This window comes from Citrus sinensis, chromosome 1 (assembly GCF_022201045.2).
Source record: "Citrus sinensis cultivar Valencia sweet orange chromosome 1, DVS_A1.0, whole genome shotgun sequence".
NCBI lineage: Eukaryota > Viridiplantae > Streptophyta > Magnoliopsida > Sapindales > Rutaceae > Citrus > Citrus sinensis.
In genome coordinates this window covers 23903503-23923731 of record NC_068556.1, presented here as the reverse complement: position 1 = coordinate 23923731, position 20229 = coordinate 23903503, and the positions used below count along the sequence as shown (strand labels likewise).

Here is a 20229-nt window from a genome sequence, read left to right as displayed (position 1 = left end):
CTTCATTTTATATAATTTTGTGACACATAAGACAAGTAAGGAAATTGGTTTGTTTGCTTTGACTGGTTGTAAACTAACGGTACAAATATTTAATGCGTCTTTGTAAATTTTTTTTAATGCTGTTATACAGGATTGTTACTGATATTACATAAGATATTACAATTAATATTTACAAATAAATTATATAACTGAGACCTCCTCTTGGCATGTACTCATTTGAAGCGCTGCTGAAATTCTTTAAATCATCTATAATATTCGAGGGGTGTCCACTTCACTCACATTTCGTGGAGAGAGAAACTGTCTCCACTCAATTATTTGATAATTGAAGGAGAACTGAAACTAACTCTCAAAATACTTTTATAGAGACTCGAACTCCTACTTTCAACATTGAAAGTGTTAGGATTCTTCTATTGGGTCAAAGGCCCATTGGTATGCGGCTTTGTAATTTAAGAACAACTTTTGAAAAACCAAATGCATAAGAATAAAATTGGGTTTTAATCCATTCACATGTGCGAACATGTGATTGAATTGCCGTTAGATTAATTCCCTATACACACACATATACATACATTGTTACTTTACCTGAGCAGATAGCGAGAGTCAAACCCGCATCTTTTAATATTGGAATGCAATTTTCAAATAATTAAGAAAATTTTACTTTTTTTGGGAAAATGACACAAACATTCCTCTTTTTTTAATATTTGGTCCTCATAATTTCTTAACACCATATTTTATCCCTATTAAAAAAATTATATTTACTATTTCAAAAGTACTTTTTATTGTTAACATTCTAACAATAATTATTTGAGTTATGCTATTTGTACTCTAAGAATTACTCTAAACACTCTAATTTCAATTAAAAATTTATTTCAAAAATACCATTAATGTAAATATCTATTAATGACAATGTATTATAAATCAATATTATATAATTACTTTGAACGCCCATACAGAACATTCATTATTTAATATACATAATTCTCATGCTTTAAACCCTAAACTTTTATTTCTAACATCTTAATAAATATTTAGATAAATAATGATGAAATCAAAATTTTTATTTTTGTTTTTGTTTCTCCATAATATATATATATATATATATATATACACTCATCTTTTTTAAACATAAAGTGAACAAAATACTGTAAAGCATCCCTTTTTTTTTTTAGGTTTTTGCTTCTGACCTCTTCTTCTTCTTCTTCTTCTTCTAATTCTTTTATTTTTATTTTTATTTTCTTTTGTAGTATTATGTAATATTTATTCTTATTGTTTCTTTATTTGCAAGTTATTTTGGATGCAAAATCTAATATTAAACATAAATAAAATAAATAAAATAAATTTTTTTGTTAAATAATTTATTTACAACTTGACTTAATAATATTTATATAAAAATTATGAAATCTCTTGAAATTGAGTGTATTAAAAGCTTTATTAATGTTTTAAATAAATAAAATTAATTAATTTAAATCATTTGAATAAGGATTTTTATGAAATTCTAAAAAATATATAAATAAAACTTAATTTTTAAAATTAATATATGAGTGTACAAAATAATAAAGTATCTAAAGTAATTTTTAAAATATAAATAGCGGCTACTATAATTATTTTTCTAAAGTTTTCCCATGGGATCAAATCAGATAGGAATGAGAAAGTTGAGCCTTCGATGAGTAATTGGGTCCGTAGTCGGCCCAATGTGGGCCCATATCCCGTTCCAAAGCATGGTTTCCTTCGATTTCGAATTCAAGTACTGCCAACGTACCATACCATAGGCCTAGAATAACGAGCAGGCTCACGGGCTCGAAAGCTCGAATTTACCACGCGTCATAGTAGCGCGTGGAACACAGCCACCAGATAATCCAATTTTTCCATTTATTTATTTATTTTTATTTTTTTCCTCCCTTTTAGAGCATCTTTCGACGATGAGGGTGCGTCGCAAAGATATATATAAAACGGCTTCGTTCAACTTCGTTTCTGCTTCTTTTTATTCTTTTTTCTTCTTCAGTCTCTCTGTTTCTTCTCTTCTTACAATAACAAACAAACACAAAAGCCTCAACAGAGACGCTCAGAGCTCCCTTTTATAATCTAAAATTCCTTTTCCGCTGGGTGTTTCGCACTCTTCAATTTCATTCACCATCGTCTCGATCTCCATTACCTCTCGAAACCGAAGTGTAAATAATAATAATAATGACCAAAACTTTGTAATACTCGCTGAAACGCAGCGTTTTGCATTTAAATCAACTCTATTGCTGGTAATTATTTAATTCATAATGTTAAATTGTTTATTTTATGTATTTTTCTAGGGCTTCTGCGTATTGGATCCTAAATTGTGTTAATTTGGTTCAATTTTATGTATATTTGATTAGTTTGTGGTAGTAGCAAGTGCATGGAATGTGAATTTAGGGTTTCTTGTTTTGATTGCAGAGACGAGTGGCATTTATGGAATTTGTCAGTTCATGGTTTCAACAAAAGTGTAGAAGAAAATTCCAAATGTGTTGGGACTGTCCATCTGGTTAATTTACATTTGACTCGTTGCAAAGGTTTTTAATTTAGTATTTGTTGTACCAATTGACTGTATATTTGATTAGGGTGAATTGATTGGTTGAGTTTTGATGTGGATAGTTCAGGATTTTGTGCAAGTTTGCTAACGCATTGTGAATTTACTTAACATTTGTTTATCAATTACTTGTGTTTTATTTAGGGTTTTTAAGATCTTAATCTTTAGGTTCTTAACTTCTTCATTAGGTCATAGTGTTACTGCTTATGTACTAATGATTGTAAAGTAAATTGTTCTTACTTTCTTTTTCCCTCTTCATTTTGCTTGTAAAATTTACAGGAACAGATATGGCTCTTCGCAAGTACATTCCTTCTGCTGATGCACCTTCTGGAACAATGAAACCTTTAAGTTTTTCTAGTAAGGTGCATGAGAATGCTCAGCTTGCAGGTTCTGACACAAGCCAACCTGCGGAACTTGACGTGGATGTCGACCTCAGAGAAGTTTATTTTTTGATTATGCATTTCCTTTCGACTGGGCCATGTCATAGAACTTATGGACAGTTTTGGAACGAACTTCTTGAACATCAGCTTCTACCTCGAAGATATCATGCTTGGTATTCAAGGAGTGGGTTGCCTAGCGGGGATGAAAATGATGACGGCATGTCATTCCCATTAAGTTACAATAAGTTGGTGGAAAGGTATGCGATATGCTTTTTGTCTTGTTTTAGCTTATGTGTATGTATGTATTAACTTCAATCAATATTGCCTTAATTATAAGATTGCATTTTTGGTTATGGTCAATAGTCTCCTTCATACACTTTATTTCACCATTCCTTGAACAGCTTTTATGTTGTTAGGGAGGCAAACACAGGATCATTTTTATGTTACATGATTTTTCATACAATGTTTGGCTTATTAGGTTTCATCATTTGTACTCTTCAGGTATCCTCACATTGAAAAAGATCATTTGGTAAAGCTATTAAAGCAGTTGATAATAAATACGTCCTCTCCATCACGAGCCATGATTGGTGGAGATGCCCCTAATGCAGCTGATGTTCCTACGCTTCTGGGAAGGGGATCGTTTTCACTTCTGAGCTGTAAGTGGCTTTTATTTAGACTTTGGGCCCTTTTTATATATGTTCATGCAGTAGGTTTAACAGTCAAGAATTGTCATTTTTATATTAATTTTTTCAAATTTTAGCAGATGAAATAGCTATTTGTCCTCTGTTTGATATGTAATTTATTAGATGATTTTAGAGTTTCGGTTCTTTATTCTTTCTTTTCTTTTTACGGGGTTTGAATGCCATTTCTATTGGACTAAGAAACAGAACTATTGGCAAGGGCTGATTTCTCTATATATGTACTCTGGATCTGTTCTTCTTTTCAGATGATAGGGATAAAGGACAGAATGAAATTGATCACCCCCCTGCTCACATGCGTTGGCCCCATATGTACGCTGATCAGGTTCGTGGGCTTGGTTTGAGGGAAATTGGGGGTGGTTTCACAAGGCATCATCGTGCACCATCTATTCGTGCTGCTTGTTATGCCATTGCAAAACCATCAACCATGGTGCAGAAGATGCAAAATATAAAGAGGGTACGGGGCCACCGGAATGCCGTCTATTGTGGTATGGTTTTATTCATTACATCTGTAGTCTGTGAATCTTGATATGTTTGAATCTAGTAGTCCTTTATTCTTTAATCTGGAAAAGATTATAAAGTTAAAAATTGCTTTACAGTACTATTCTCTTTTTAAACTTTGCTTGCATGTAGGCTCTTCTATAATCAGAACGATGGTATCAAGAATATGTGTCATATATTTGCATGCAGAAGTTTTCTAAAGCTTTCTTAGGAATAGGAAATTGCTAGACCATGTTGCATTACCTATTATTATGAATTTATTGACTAACTTAGCAAATTGCAGAAATACAGTAGTTGTTAGTAGCCTTCAGGTTCAAGTTTAAACCTGCAACTGTGGCCCCTCAACTTTTTGTGCTGTCTTTTCTCTATGGTTAATTATTTATTGTGATGATAGACGTTATGGCATGATTTCCGCCCATCCGCATACATGATCTGGATCAAATTTATGATTGGTATTTGAATATTTGTACAGTTATCGAGGCTGCTAGCCATTGTTTTCTGATTTCAAAGGGGAAGAACAGTTTTGTTCCAAGTTAAAGTCCATCTGCATGACTTTAGCTATTTAATTCATTTGACACTAGATTATTGTGTCTATTCACCTATTAATTTTCTTGCATTAGCTTCTGACGTGATTTTAGTTTAAACATACCATGGACTTATATCTAAGTTTTCTTGCCTTGATTTATATTTTACAGCAATTTTTGATCGCTCGGGCAGATATGTTATTACTGGTTCAGATGACCGCCTTGTAAAAATATGGTCTATGGAGACTGCATATTGCCTGGCCAGCTGTCGTGGACATGAAGTGAGTTTAGACGTTTTATAAATTAAACTTATATACTGTTAATTGATTTTTTTTCTTCACTGTATCACATCTCCTTCTGCTGGAAAGGGTGACATTACGGATTTGGCTGTGAGTTCCAACAATGCGTTGGTGGCATCCGCTTCAAATGACTGTATTATTCGTGTTGTAAGATTCCTTTATTGCATTGTATATGAATACAGTTCTCTCTATTTTCTTTCTTTGGAAAATTTCAGTTTTGATAACTCTTTCCTGTTATAATAGTGGCGTTTGCCGGATGGGCTACCGATCTCAGTGCTGCGTGGTCATACTGCGGCTGTTACTGCCATTGCTTTTAGTCCCAGGCCAGGCTCCGTATACCAGCTTTTATCGTAAGGCTAATTCCTGATTCGTTGGGGTTTTTTTTTCCATATTTTGTGAGGTTGCTAATTAACTCATATGTTGTGCATCTATTTTGGTCTTAAGTCTAAAAATTTATTTGCTTTGCTCTATTACTGATTGCATATCCTTATCTGTTTGAGAACATCCATTATGAGGTATAAGTTTACTTTGGAAAAGATCAAAGCTGTTGCTTTCAGTTCATGAAATCTCCCTTGCTCTGTGGGTTTCTAAGTATGCATGGATCAGAGATGATTCTTATTTTACTGGGTTAAAGGGAATTTCAATCTTTATAAGTTAATTATGTGCTTTTGTTTCTCCCTGCTATGTTGCCAATATGTATCCTTTTTGATGTTCAATATTCTGGTTGCTACATCAAATCCCTTTCTGGTCACCTGTTTAAACAAATTAATCCTTTTTTTTTCACCCCTATGTTCTACATGCTTTTGCCTTTAATCATTTTCTTGTTGCATTTAAATTTTCCAGACACCATAAGGGATATACCATATACAGTGGTTTTTTTTTTAATCTTTCAATTTGCATTTCCCATGAAAATGTGTTTTTTTTTCCTTTTTGTTTTAGTGCCCTGGTTGATTATGCGACAAAGAAGTCTTATCTGTATGTTTTCTGCTAGTTTGACATTTAAATTTAATTTGAAGTATAGAGATTTCATGCCTATTGTGGACCTTGTTTATATAAATTCGTCAGCTCTTTGAGATACTTCTTGCTGATGACAGGTTGTGCACTTATAACTTTTTCCATTTTTCACTTATTTTCCTAGTGCTTTCTAATCCTCTGCAGGTCATCTGATGATGGAACATGTAGGATATGGGATGCTAGATATTCCCAATTTAGTCCACGAATATACATACCAAGGCCATCAGATGCTGTGGCTGGTCCGTTGCTTTCCATAAAACAATTTAGATATTAACTGAATTATTGATGAAAAGGACTTCTGATAGATTCAATTGATGTCTGCAGGGAGGAACATGGCTCCATCCTCAAGTGCTGGTCCACAAAGCCATCAAATTTTCTGTTGTGCATTTAATGCTAATGGGACTGTCTTTGTTACTGGTAGCTCGGACACTCTTGCTAGGGTACATTTAATGATGTTATTCACTAGTTATCTTGCTTGCATCTGCCTGTCATTCTCATGCTTTGCATTCTACTTGGTAATTATGAAGGTTTTTATAATCTTCACTCACTCAATAATTATGAAAGTGTTTACAATATTTACTCGCTTTATTAGTCGTCAGAAAAGTTCAGCATAAATCTACAATATCTTTAGTAACAGCGGTTGGTTATTTGCAGGTCTGGAATGCTTGTAAACCAAATACGGATGATTCAGACCAACCAAATCATGAGATAGATGTGCTCTCTGGGCATGAGAATGACGTCAATTATGTCCAATTCAGGTTGTTGTTTTTTTTCTTCTATGTTGTTTAAAATTGCTAGTAAGATCTGATGTGTCAATTTACAATGTGATACTACCTTATCTTGCAGTGGTTGTGCTGTGGCATCAAGATTTTCTTTGGCTGACAGCTCAAAGGAAGACAGTACTCCCAAGTTCAAAAATTCCTGGTATGTGTACGTGCTATTCTTTATTGAAAAAGCTGAAAATTTTGGGTACCTTGGTTTGTTTCGTACTACATCGACTAGAAAAATATTTGTCTATCATTTACTTTTGACGTTATCTATTGAATGCTTATACATGTCCGGGCATTTTTCAGGTTTTGTCATGACAACATAGTTACCTGTTCTCGCGATGGCAGTGCAATTATTTGGATTCCGAGATCACGTAGATCACATGTAAGTTATCTGTGAAGCCATTTTCCAATTGCCCCTCTCTACCCTCCCACTTTTACAAAATAAGCTTTCTCATGAGGCAGTAATAGTCAGCTTCTAGCCTTATTGATCCTTTGAAGTTCAATTTCAGATTAATTAACTTGGGGTATTGTGATTTTTTAATTTAAGTAAAACTTGATACCTTTTTGTAATTACTTTCAGCCAAAAGCTGCCCGCTGGACACAAGCTTATCATCTCAAAGTTCCTCCTCCTCCTATGCCTCCTCAACCTCCACGAGGGGGGCCTCGTCAGAGAATTCTTCCAACTCCTCGTGGTGTAAATATGATTGTGTGGAGCCTAGACAACCGCTTTGTTCTTGCTGCTATCATGGGTACTCCTTGCTTCTAAATTAGTAGAAGAGATTCATTTTATTTGCAGAATTAAAAGGCAGAACAAATAAAGATTTTAATTTGATACATAGGTGAGTGGAATGCCTCATTTGTGATTCCCTCTCATAATCAGCAGAATGAGAATCTATTAGTAAGAGCAACTCTTTTGGCTCCTTCTGAATGACTTTATTTATAGATGGATTGAGATTGAGGTAATAAAGTAACAGTCAGTTTTAAGATTGTTGGCATAATTGGTGGGATATTAAGGCATGAATTTATCATTACAAGGTACTAATCAGCCGTTCATTTTTAGAGATTTTTGTCCTATAAAATATTTTGAAGTCCTGGTTTGCAGGTTTATTCAAAGCACTCTGTTCTGCATTCATATATCGATGATTTGATTTTGTTCATTTGATGCTTGTATAATTTGACAATATCCAGAATCATTTTTTAATTCTCTATGCTCAGCCCTGTTAAAATTCTTTGAAGTTGGATTAATCAAGATTGTGCTCTCTGCTTTGCTTTGTTGAGGGCATAAGCTTGTAACTTTGACCAGATAATGATGATATGTTTATTGGACTGCAGATTGCCGAATCTGTGTTTGGAATGCTGCAGATGGTAGCTTAGTACATTCTTTGACTGGTCATACTGAATCTGTAAGTGGTCTAAATTGGACTTGTGTTCCTAATGCATTTAGTAATCTCTGGGCTTCTTATTTACATAATGCAATATGATTGTGATCAAACATGGCATACTTGGACTATTTTTTCCACCTGCATTAGTTGGACTTTTTACCTCTTGCCTCAGATGCCATGATGAAGGTCTTACCAATATACCATCAGGTGTTCCTTGTGTCTCTTGTCTTGGTTGGTTCTTTGTTGCGGACTGACAGATGCCTTATTTATTTAATTCACTTTATCTTGATGTTGAATTATGTATGTCAAGCATTACTTTTCCAAGCTTTCCTGTTCGTCTGTGTTGGTAACAATCTTTTTGATCATCCTTGTTAACTTTACGCGAGGAGTAACATATTGCAATGGTTCTAGTGTTTTTTACCTGCCAAACTCTCGTTGTATCACCTGCTAAATATATGTCTATTTTTAGAGCTCTAACATGCGTACCATCTGATTCACAAAGATTCTCCTGAAATCGTGTTGTCCAATTTAAGGTCCAGTTGTCTGCTTTAAGACTAGATCAGTTTTGTTTGCTTCTACCACTTACCATCTTTTGGTTGCTCAATGTCGCATATCAGTCATCACTTGTCTGTTTGAGGATATATGAAGTTAGACTCTCATGTTTGGCTGCTTCTGACCATATTACTTATAATCTTGGTAGACGTATGTTTTGGATGTTCATCCTTTCAACCCCCGGATAGCTATGAGTGCTGGCTATGATGGAAAAACTATAGTGTGGGATGTGAGTATCCAGTTTTCTCGTGTCCTTCGAAGATCTGCCAATTTTGTCAACTTTACTTGATGAATTTATATTTTTTGTTCTTCAGATTTGGGAAGGCATCCCAATCAGGATATATGAAATTTCCCGTTTCAGGTTGGTCGACGGCAAGTTTTCACCGTAAGTGATTGAAACTCCATTATGCCGATTGCATTGATGCTCCTCATTTTATTTTTCTCTTTGATGGTTCCATTGTCATGGTACTTTTATATACTTGGGTTTTTACACTGTCCTTGAGAATTGAGATTTCATAGTTGTAAGGTGCTTCTTGCACTAGTGGGCTACGTCAATCACATGATCTACCTTGCTTTGCTTGCATTAGTGATCAGAACTGTGGTGCTTACTTTGTAAATGTCCATTCTCCGTATTTAGCTGATTTTAGGCGGGAGTTACATTATTGGGCTTGCTTCTTAAGTCTTGGTGGAATCGGAGCATTTAAGGATACGATTCCAACAAATCTAACTCTCTGCTTTGACAGGATAATATAGATTTAATCAGCACATTCGGTTTCATCCATCGGTTTCATCGATTAAGCTTCATGTATTCTCTAGTCACCTAGCAAAGCTGTTTATTTTTAGCTTTAATTACCCCAGCATACTACCAGGAGGCGCTCTTGGTTAGTTTACTTTATTCATTTGAGCTTCATGCTTTATTGATCCTTAAGGATGCGAGAGAGTTGGCTGAAAAATGAAACCACGAGATAATGCTTTTACATGTCCTGGGACCTGATTAGGTGCTTTTGAAATTTTCAGCTGTCACTCATTGCGTTGCAATTATTTTTGGAAAACATTGAAATATTTGGGAATATTCCTGTAGTTTTCCTGCAGCGATAGAGTTATTGAGTCATCATTGTTGCTGTTATATAGGGATGGAGCTTCCATTATACTTTCAGACGATGTTGGTCAATTATATATATTAAACACAGGCCAAGGGGAGTCTCAAAAGGATGCCAAATACGATCAGGTAATTGATACCATAGATAACTGTTAACCGGATATGTTTTGTGATTTTTTTGCTCATTAATAGGATCCCTGTGGCTGTTTATGATGCTTATGCTGTGGGACTTTTTGAACAGTTTTTCCTTGGTGATTATCGTCCCCTTGTTCAAGATACCTATGGAAATGTACTTGATCAGGTTGGTTGACCCCTTTTTTTTGGGGTAATTTGTTTTTCATTCTCTTTATGTGCTCTACTTTTTAATTGCATAATGCTTTCAGATGAGCATATGAATGACTCTGCTATTGTTAGAAAATGCTATGTATCATTGTTGTTAGCATAGCATGCTTGTTAAACAATATTTTGCTTATCCCAGAGAAATTCCAATTAAGGTTTGAGATTTGAAATTTAGATGATTAAGGTAATACTGTAAATTTCGTAACTCAAGATAAATCTTCCTTATTTCTTTTAGTTACTTCTGCTATACTAAAATATATAGGTATTTTTGAAGGCAACAAAAGAAGGTTATCTATTTGGCCTGTTTGACTAAGAGTCTTAAGTATATGATATAAACAAGCAAGTAGACTATAAGCTATATGTTGGGAAATTTTTTAAAAAATATATAAATAAAGAAAAGAGATCTATCTATCTATATATATATATAAATCCCTCTTTGGCTTTATATCACGCACCTTTCGACGAGTATTTTCTTTATATCTCATAAGCATTTGCATCTGGAAGGAATCAAAGAATTTCTAGTGAATTCTAAAAGATTCACTTGTTCATTTTTCTCTGATAGATGGTCAGAGCTTCATCTGTTGCTAGGGCATAACTCTCAGGTCTTATTATAAGTTTTTTACTTGTATATTTGTATATTCACTTATTGATTTCAAACATTGGAAACTTTGTAGGAAACTCAACTTGCTCCTCACCGGCGGAATCTACAGGATCCTCTTTGCGATTCAGGTTTATCCCTACTTGCAATGATCTAATTAGGTTAGGATATTTAGAGGATTTTTTTTTTCCAGTCTCTGTTTCTTAAGCGCTGTTTTTGTGGGGAAATTCTAGCCATGATTCCATACCCGGAACCCTATCAGACCATGTACCAGCAAAGACGGTTGGGAGCTCTGGGTATTGAGTGGCGTCCTTCTTCACTAAAACTTGCAGTGGGGCCAGACTTCAGTCTAGACCAGGGTTACCAATTGCAGCCGTTGGCTGACTTGGATGTAATGATTGATCCACTGCCGGAATTTATTGATGTAATGGATTGGGAACCAGAGAATGAAGTGCAAAGTGATGATAATGATTCAGAGTATAATGTTGCTGAAGAGTATTCTACTGAGGAGAAAGGAAGTTTAAGTTCCACTTCTTCTGGTGATTCAGAATGTAGTGCTGAAGACAGTGAGGATGGGGAAAATCCTATGGATGGTCTTCGTAGATCAAAAAGGAAAAAACAAAAGGCTGAAGTGAGTGTTCTCTACATATTTTGTTTATTTTTTTTTTTCTCATTTGGTCTTGCTTGATGTGATATTTAATACGTTTTTCAGGTTGAGATCATGACTTCGTCTGGGAGGCGTGTTAAAAGGAGGATTTTGGATGAATCTGAGGGTAATGCTGCATTCGGAAATAAACGAACTAGGAAATCAGGAAATAGACAAAAATCTTCAAGGAGGAAGTCTTCCACATCCAAGTCATTGAGACCTCAAAGAGCTGCTGCACGCAATGCCCGCTCGTTCTTTTCTAAAATTACAGGAGCTTCTACAGATGGAGAAGATGTGGATGGTTCAGAAGGTGAATTATCAGAGAGTGAAAGTGATCTGCAAGACTCATATATTGAGAGTGAGGAATCTGGTAGATCTTTGTTAAATGAGCAAAGGAAGCATTCAAAGGGGAAAGGAATTTCTTTGGATGATTCAGAGGATGTGACTAAACTTGATACCCCTGAATCTCATGTGAATGCTGGAATCAGGAGATTGGTTCTAAAATTGCCGGTTCGTGATTCAAATAAGCATGAGCTGCAGGAGAGAACGTCAGATAAATGTAACCAGCTTGTCAGTGTAATAGGCACATCATCTGAGGCTCATCAGGAAGCAACTGAAGGCAATGGTAATCGCGTAAGCTATGTTGGCAACAACTGCAGTTCTGTTGATGCAAACTGCGGCCTGATGGAAAGAAGAGGGAGAGGGCAATTTGACAAGCTTGAAGATTATTTAAACCTGTCCAATGGATACAAAGATGGAAAAATTAGATGGGGAGGAGTCAGAGCTCGCTCTTCAAAACGTTTGAAAATAGGAGAAATGATGCCATTGGATGCAAATAATGGATCCGGCATACATCTTGATGATGATAAAGAGAAAGAAAGTGAAGTTAACGGACATGTAAAACCTGAAAAAGATGGAATTGACATATCTTGTGGGGAAGAAATAACAAACTGTGGGGACAATACAGATGAAGTGCCTTTAAAAAATGTGAAAAATCTTAGTGGTGAGAACAATGATGTATATAGCGGTGATGCTAGTTGCAAAGAGCAGCAATCAGGCTTCAGCGAGTTAAACTATTATGATGAATCAAAATGTGTGAACACAACTGATGAGGACACAACTCCTTATCCCAATCACCTTCAGAATGGGACTATCCAGCCTTCTGAACTGAAAGAGATCCTCACACCAGTCTCAACCAAACTGAGAATTAGATCGAAGAGGATTTTAAGGGATGCTGATGTAGAAAATCAAAACAATGGATGCGATGCATTGCACGGCAGCTCTTTGGACATTAAACCCAATTCACTTCCAGAAGTGCTGGAGTCCGATGGAACAAATAGGACTAGTTCAGACCGTGGGGCTGATGGATCTCAGCGATTGAATGCTCAGATTGATTCCACTTCTGAGCATGACCCTTTGGGGTCACATTCACATTCGCATGACCCTTTGGGGTCACATTCGCATTCGCATTCAAGAAAGATGTTTAATGTTGTCTATAGAAGGTCAAAGACAAATAGGGATAGGACTAATTCAGAAGGTGATGGTGGTGGTGTAGGCGAAAGCACTTTAAATGCTAACAACAATAATTTCCATGAAAGTGCAACTGATGGTTCTCGTAGGACACGGTCCATGGGTCTGAAGACAACTACATGTGACCCAGATAACGTCAGCTCTAATCTGAGGTTGGAACAACATAATCAACCAGAAGATATGTATAGTGGCCATAATAGATCTACAAGCAGATGTCAACTTCCACATGAAGAATGGGGATCAAGTTCAAAGATGACAGTTGGATTGAGGTCCACAAGAAACCGAAGAACCAGTTATTTATTCTGTGACTCAAGTCCTATAGATAGGCGGAAGACACATCAATCATTGAGAAAAGGATCATGGTTAATGTTGTCAACACATGAGGAAGGTTCCCGTTATATTCCCCAGTTAGGGGATGAAGTTGTATATTTAAGACAGGTGAGATGGATATCCATAATAAACTCACTGTTTTTTTCCCTTGTTTTTGTACTTATATAGTTTGTGCTTCATAATCTAATTTTCAGGGGCATCAAGAGTATATAAATTATAGCGGCTCAAGAGAAGTGGGCCCTTGGATAACAGTAAAGGGAAACATAAGAGCAGTTGAATTTTGTAAAGTCGAAAGCCTTGAATATGCCACTGCTTCAGGATCTGGAGATAGCTGTTGCAAAATGACACTCAAATTTATAGACCCTACTTCCAGTGTGTCCAATATGACATTCAGACTTACTTTGCCTGAAGTGACTGGTTTCCCAGACTTCCTTGTTGAAAGAACTCGGTTTGATGCTGCTATTCAGAGAAATTGGACATGCAGGGATAAGTGCAAAGTCTGGTGGAAAAATGAGAGTGATGAAGATGGTAGTTGGTGGGACGGCCGAGTTCTGTCTGTCAAGCCCAAATCTTCTGAATTTCCAGACAGTCCTTGGGAAAGGTATACTGTCCAGTACAAGACTGAGCCCACAGAAACACATCTACACAGTCCTTGGGAGCTTTTTGATTCTGATACTCAGTGGGAGCAACCTCGTATAGACGATGATAACAGAAATAAGCTGTTGTCTGCCTTTGCCAAATTAGAGCAGTCTGCCAATAGAGTCCAGGTATCAATCAAGTTTTTGTGTGTGTGTGCGTGTGTGTGTGTGTGTGTGGCTCTATCTGATGAAGGTGTTGTCAAGATTTGTCTAAATTTTGCTGTGGACGTTTTAGGATCAATATGGAGTTCAAAAATTGAAGCAAGTCTCACAGAAGACCAACTTTACGAACAGGTAATGTTGATGCATGGTTCTTGTAGTCCATAGACAATAATGCATGAATATACATGCTCTCTGAATTAAAATATCATCACATTTCTTAAAGAAGATTCTGGTCATGATGTTCTGATAAAAATATTTGCAGGTTTCCTGTTCCATTATCTCTTGACGTGATCCAGTCAAGGTTAGAGAACAACTATTATAGAGGTTTGGAAGCAGTGAAGCATGACATTGCTGTTATGCTCTCCAATGCAGAATCTTACTTTGGGAGGAACACTGACCTTTCAACGAAAATAAAACGCCTTTCTGACTTGGTCACACGGACGTTATCATCTTTAAAAGCCCCACAGTTTCATGACGTTGGCCAATGATAAGACACAATCCTTCACCCCGCCTGGGCAATGATAAGACACAATCCTTCACCCCGCCTGGGGCATTTTCCCCAGTTTCTGTTGTAGATAATATTTTCCTTTTATTTATTCTTCAGGCTCTTTCAATCCAATTTTGGGAATTGGTTAGTACTCAGGTGGATTCTTTCTTAGAGGGGATAAAGTTTTTGGTAGAAATTAGCTGGTTGTGGAAAATTTTTTCCACCGGAAAATTTATTGTTGTACAGAACAGTTGGACATCTCACCGAAACATCATAACCTTCATTGATAACGAAGTAAAATGAAAATTGTCAATATATTTGTCTCGTCATGGAACTACTCTGCTGATTGCTTCATTATGGAAAACGGAGGGGAACATGGTTGTAAATTTTGTTCATAATTTTGAGCATGGTTGTAAATTTTGTTCATAATTTTGAACATCAAGGCGGTGAAAATGACACCAATAATTAAACCATCAGTAACAGGAGCCGGAGAGGTTACTGAAATAACACTGGTAATTAAACCATTGGTAACAACTGAGGGGGTAGAGAGAGTTCATGGAAATCTAATCTTAAAGCAAATGGATTCATCAACTGTTACACAACGCATCCATTAATGTAAGTCTGGAATGGGAGCAATTAAACCTTATTCTCTCCAACGGTGGCCGCAGTTAGGGTTACAGCAGACAAAGAACAGCGTCATACCCTCCTCCCCTCTAGAAGTTGCCTGCATGAGTTATGCCCAAAATTTATGGTATTAGCAAAAAGGATTTGAGTCAATGCTGACACTGAACTCAAAGGTCCATGGGGAATGGCTACACAAATATAAAAATTGAGCAATACCAATTATTTGAGGAGAAGAAAACAGGACGGAAAGAAGATTTTTCCATCTTTATTTCAAAATTATTAAGACAGTACGAAGTGTCTGATTTCCTACAAGCTAGAAAAAACCAGTGGTAAAAGCACCCACCGATCCAATAAAAGTATTCGTATGGATTGATATAACTATACAAAGATTTTGAAATACTTTTCCAATAGAACAAATTCCAGCTGTAGAAACAAACCAAGCATCAAGCAACATCAAAAGGTAGGCAACTAACAACGTTGTAGTTAGAATGTATTATAACAAGACCTAGGAAGAAGTGCTAAAGTACAAATTGTTTCCTTCTAAAATAATTCAAGGGAAAAAAACCATTCCTCAGCTAAGCGTAACAGAACTTGCACATAAAAATGGGAGCAAAAGATAGAGCAGCACACTATATTATGCATTCAAGGGTCAAATCAAGAGCTCAAATAGCTATTTGCACATAATGAACATTCTTTGTTTCCAGAACTAAAACCTGGCAAGTGATCAAAAGCATACTCTTCTTCAAAAATATATCAAAGAAATAGAACTACAAGCACATTGGAGCCCAAGCACTAATCTAACTGACCAGAAATAGAAAATGGAAAAACTTATGAACCACAATGGCTTCATCAAGAACTTAAAATCGACCATAAATAAGAACATAAACCAAAAAACATAATGAAATAGGAACTTGACCTGGAAAAACACGGCTTCACCATGCTGGCATTTTACACAACGAACAGCTTTAGTTCGAGGAAGAGTTGGATCCGCAGCCACATCCTGCAAAACTTGAGTGCGCTCACCAACAGAGTGATGTACCTCATTCCTATAGACGCAGTTATTGTCAGCAACCTCCTGCAAAGAATTGGAAAGCCATACAAATTAGGGAAAAAAAAAACACGCCAGCAAAACCCTCCTATCAATAATGAGCAGATTACTTGTAGCACCACCCATAATTAAATTTATCAAAGAACATACAGTATTTGGAAATATACTAAAATTATATTAAAATTGTGCAGTTAATGCTGAATGACTACTTGGCACCTACCCTTGACCAAATTAACACAATGAATAAAAAGGTAAAAATAAATAGAAAAAGAAAGAAGAAAACTTTGAAAACCCCCCACAGAAGGAAACGCTTTCCCAAACAAGATTGATATTAGACAACAGCAATCAACAGATATCGGGTTAAATTGCCCCTTTCTGAACGTGCAATAAAAAATATCCTTTTGACATTAATATAAACCAAAGCATGCAACCACCTATTGAACTTTTTAAAACACTATGCTAAGTCACCAACTAAATAAAAATAGAGCAACATAAAAGTATTAGGGTTTCGTAATATTAATGGGTTCAACACTAATTAAACTAAAAAAAGAGAAAATTAGAGAACAAATAAAAAAGAGAAGTTGCCTGGTGATCGCAGTTGCGGCAAGCATAAAGGAGGATCTTTTGATCCTTGTCTTCTTTTGGGTACAAAATGTTGTTGCTGAAATTCACAAATATCAAATAATAATAATAATAATTATTATTATTATTATTTTACATTCAAGAAAAAAGAACAAATAAATAATGAAGGAGAAAGTGTATGTGCAAAACTGACCATTCGCGGCAAAATTTCATAGTACTCATTTCCGCAAATTAGTAGAGAGAACAAAAAAGACACAGAATAAAGGGAAGAGAGAGATAGAGGCAGCGAGCGAGTGAGCGAATGAGCGTTTCGAGTTTCTTTGGCGGGCAAACTGATTTATATATAGGGCTCTTTTAGATCTTTCCAGTAGTACAGCACTAAGGATTTTTAAAAAAAAATGGAAAAAGGCATTGGGTATGACGAATAAAAAGCAATTTTACTTTTTATGTAGACATGAAAATATATTATTTCAAGGCTCTAATTATCTTAGATGATGATGTAAGAAATATGACTCTTTTATAATCCTTTGATGAAAATTCAATGGTTGTAAAAATAATATAATTTTATTACTTTATATTCTCACAATCGTTAGATTTTCATCAAACTGTGAAAGAATCATGTTTCTTACACCATTATGTAAGATAACAAACTCTTTATTTTAATTATTACATCACAATTTATTGATCATCATTCTCGCCACACTTATAAAATATTTGTTGTCATTTTATTTTTCTATATGATACGAACCATTCGCTAAGAAAAAGAATGTCACCGTCCATTTGACCAATTATTATTATTTTTTAATTACATTACAAGTCTACAAATATTTACAATTATAGCTCTATCAGAACCTAATAAATCATGTAAACCAACTATATGCAATTTGGATATCTAAACCAAAATCAGCCGAATTTGTTACTAAATATTTGAAAAAAAAAATCAATTTTCATAATGCACATGAAAAACTCATGTCCGTACCCACATGAATAAAAAAGGAGTTGATTAACCAATAAACTACCGAATTTTGGTTGAAAATATACCCAATTTTTTATTTTTTTTCTAGGCTCAGTTTAGGAAAAGAACCAAAAGCTCATAGTTTTAGGCATTTATAAAAGATTTTGCCAATGATGTTAAATTTTGAATTAATTTTTTGAATACACATAGATAATGATGGAATCCAACCATAGGATAAAACAGAAAGTCGATTTGGAGGCCCAAAATAATTTTACGAACTTTTAAAAACTTTTTTGAAAAATAAAAATTTCCCGTAAATTAAGAGAACTAGTTGGATTGATGTGAAACTTTTTAAGAGATATTTTTGTGGACCAAATAGTGTTTTGGTGGGGGGGGGGGGGGCAATTTTTTTTTCCCAAGCCCATAACCAAAGGCAATTTTTTTAAGTGTTTTTCTGAAAAATTATAAAAGTTCCAAATTTTTATAGAGCTTCTTGGAAGGGTGTGAAACTTTTGTAAAGGATGATTTCGCGGAGGCATAGAATTTTGTGCCAACTATTTACGTAGATATTGGTGAAACTAAATCACAGTAGCGAAATGGGAGGCAATTGGGAAGCTTGAAATAATTTTTATGATCTTTAACAGATCAAAAAAAATCCCAAAAAAATTGGAGAGCTTGTCAGATTGATATGAAACAATTTGTGACAGATTTTGATGGCCCAAATAGAGTTTTAATGCAACAAAAAAAAAGTTACTCAATTTGGGCCATAACCAAAGTCTATAACACATAGTTTTAGGCTTTTATAGTCCAATTCATGTTGGTCTCAAAATAATGTTTACAAAATTTTGGAACCTATCGGATTGATGTAAACTCTTTTTAAGGCATTTTTATAGCCCAAATATGGCTTTAATTAATTTTAAAAAAAAACAAATTGTTTCCCTGGGACCAGAATCAAAGGCTATTAGCACACTATTTTGGGCTTTTATGGGTCAATTCCTCGATGGTGTTGAATTTTGAGCTAATTTTTTACATGCACGGAGATATGGATGAAGCTAGTCCCTATGAAAAATCAGAAGTCAATTTAGAGGCCCAAAATAATTCTTATATATTTTCAAAAAAATCCCAAAAATTAGCAGAAATTTTCGGATTAACGTGAAACTCTTTGGGAAGCTTCTTTGTGGTCGAAATAGAGTTTTGATGGAAGAATACTCATTTTTCTTCGGGCCCAATTTGGGCCCAGAACTAAAGGCCCTAGCACGCGATTTTAGGCTTTTATATGGCAATTTCGCTATGATGTTCAATTCGAACTAGTTTTTTGCACCACGTAGCTATTGGCAAACCTAGATCATAAGAAAATACAAGAGTTGATTTGGAAGTTCGAAATAACTTTTATGAATTTAAAAAAAAAAATTCGAAACTTGTTGGATTGATGAGAAACCTTTTGGAAGGATTTTAGAATTTTTTTCTGAGGCCCAATTTGGCCCGAGAACTGAAGTTTATTTTTGCACATTATTTTTGGCATTTATAGGGCAATTTTTGCAATGATATTTTTACGAAACTAGACCATAGAGAAACTATAAGTCGATTTGGAGGCCTAAAATAAGTTTTACGAATTTTTAAAAGCACTTTTAAAATTTTTTTAAAATATATAGAGAAATTAGGAAAACTTATCGGATTGATGTAAAATTCTTTTCAAACCCTTTTATAGCCGAAATAAGGTTTTGATAGAAAAAAGCCTAATTGTTTTGGGCGTCCAGTTTGGGCTCAAAACCAATGGATATAGTACACTGTTTTGGCCTCCTATATGGCAATTTTGTAGTGGTGTTGAATTTCGAACAATTTTTTTGTTCGGAAGTAGATATGATGAAACTAGACTATAGGGAAAAAATAAAATAGAAATCGATTTGGAGGCCCCAAATACTTTTATGAATTTTTGAAAAATCTTCCCCCAAAAAAAAAAAAACCTAAAGTTTGGAGAGCTTATTGGATAGAAGTGAAACACTTTGGAAGTCCGTTTTTATATCTCAAATGGGGCTTTGATTGAAAAAACACATAATTTTTTATGGGTCCAGTTTGAGCTCAAAACTAAAGGTTATAGCACACTGTTTTGGGTGTTTATAGGGTGATTTCATGATGGTGTTGAATTTCGAACTAATTTTTTATGTAAGCACGTAGATATTGATAAAGAAAACTTATAATTTTTTTGGGTTCAGTTTAGGCTCAGAACTTAAGGCTATAAAACACTATTTTTTGGTTTTTATAAGGCAATTTCACAATGTTGCTGAATTTCAAACTAATTTTTTGTATGTACATAGATATTGATGAAACTAGATCATAGGGGAAAAAATGGAAGTGGATTTGAACGAAACATGTTTACGAATCTTTGAAACTTTATCCCAAAAAAAAAAAAACCTCAGAAGTTTAGGAGAACCTATCAGATTGATGTAAAACTCTTTGGAAGATCTTTTTATAACCCAAATAGGGTTTGATGGAAAAATCCTAAAACCAAACGCCAAT

The 20229-nt window shown here is 35.0% G+C and overlaps 2 protein-coding genes across 6 annotated transcripts; one reads left to right on the top strand and one right to left on the bottom strand.

Moving 5' to 3' along the window:
* The first annotated feature begins 1936 nt into the window (after positions 1-1936).
* Positions 1937-14818, top strand: LOC102622617 (uncharacterized). Of its 5 annotated transcripts, XM_052432260.1 has the most exons (26): positions 1937-2249; positions 2422-2509; positions 2834-3191; positions 3436-3590; positions 3881-4120; positions 4829-4938; positions 5026-5103; positions 5200-5306; positions 6115-6209; positions 6295-6410; positions 6625-6728; positions 6817-6894; positions 7044-7122; positions 7321-7489; positions 8073-8143; positions 8823-8903; positions 8989-9059; positions 9806-9902; positions 10015-10074; positions 10787-10841; positions 10944-11341; positions 11423-13324; positions 13411-13983; positions 14090-14148; positions 14279-14511; positions 14548-14818. In XM_052432260.1, exons 2-25 carry the CDS (start codon positions 2437-2439, stop codon positions 14502-14504), a joined length of 5355 nt encoding a protein of 1784 aa, XP_052288220.1. In that variant the 5' UTR covers positions 1937-2249; positions 2422-2436; the 3' UTR covers positions 14505-14511; positions 14548-14818. The 5 variants fall into 5 exon arrangements, with proteins under 5 accessions (XP_052288220.1, XP_006488853.1, XP_024948061.1 ...); XM_006488790.4 differs by having other exon boundaries at positions 14279-14818; XM_025092293.2 differs by having other exon boundaries at positions 2422-2537; positions 14279-14818.
* A 150-nt stretch (positions 14819-14968) lies between these two features.
* LOC102623490 (DNA-directed RNA polymerases II, IV and V subunit 9A) lies at positions 14969-17150 on the bottom strand. The gene is made up of 4 exons (XM_006488794.4): positions 16951-17150; positions 16761-16836; positions 16044-16202; positions 14969-15227 (listed from the first exon to the last, which is right to left on the bottom strand). The coding sequence occupies exons 1-4, from the start codon at positions 16977-16979 to the stop codon at positions 15147-15149; spliced, it is 345 nt and encodes a 114-aa protein (XP_006488857.1). The 5' UTR covers positions 16980-17150; the 3' UTR covers positions 14969-15146.
* Between the last annotated feature and the right edge of the window lie 3079 nt (positions 17151-20229).

Coding starts and splice junctions, on each gene's coding strand:
- LOC102622617 (XM_052432260.1), top strand. CDS start 2,437: ATGGAATTTGTCAGTTCATGGTTTCAACAAAAGTGTAGAAGAAAATTC. Junction 6,411..6,624: donor GCTCGGACACTCTTGCTAGG/GTACATTTAATG, acceptor GGTTATTTGCAG/GTCTGGAATGCTTGTAAACC. Junction 7,123..7,320: donor CGAGATCACGTAGATCACAT/GTAAGTTATCTG, acceptor AATTACTTTCAG/CCAAAAGCTGCCCGCTGGAC.
- LOC102623490 (XM_006488794.4), bottom strand. CDS start 16,979: ATGAGTACTATGAAATTTTGCCGCGAATG. Junction 16,837..16,950: donor ATGAAATTTTGCCGCGAATG/GTCAGTTTTGCA, acceptor TGTGAATTTCAG/CAACAACATTTTGTACCCAA. Junction 15,228..16,043: donor GTGAAGCCGTGTTTTTCCAG/GTCAAGTTCCTA, acceptor TAACTCATGCAG/GCAACTTCTAGAGGGGAGGA.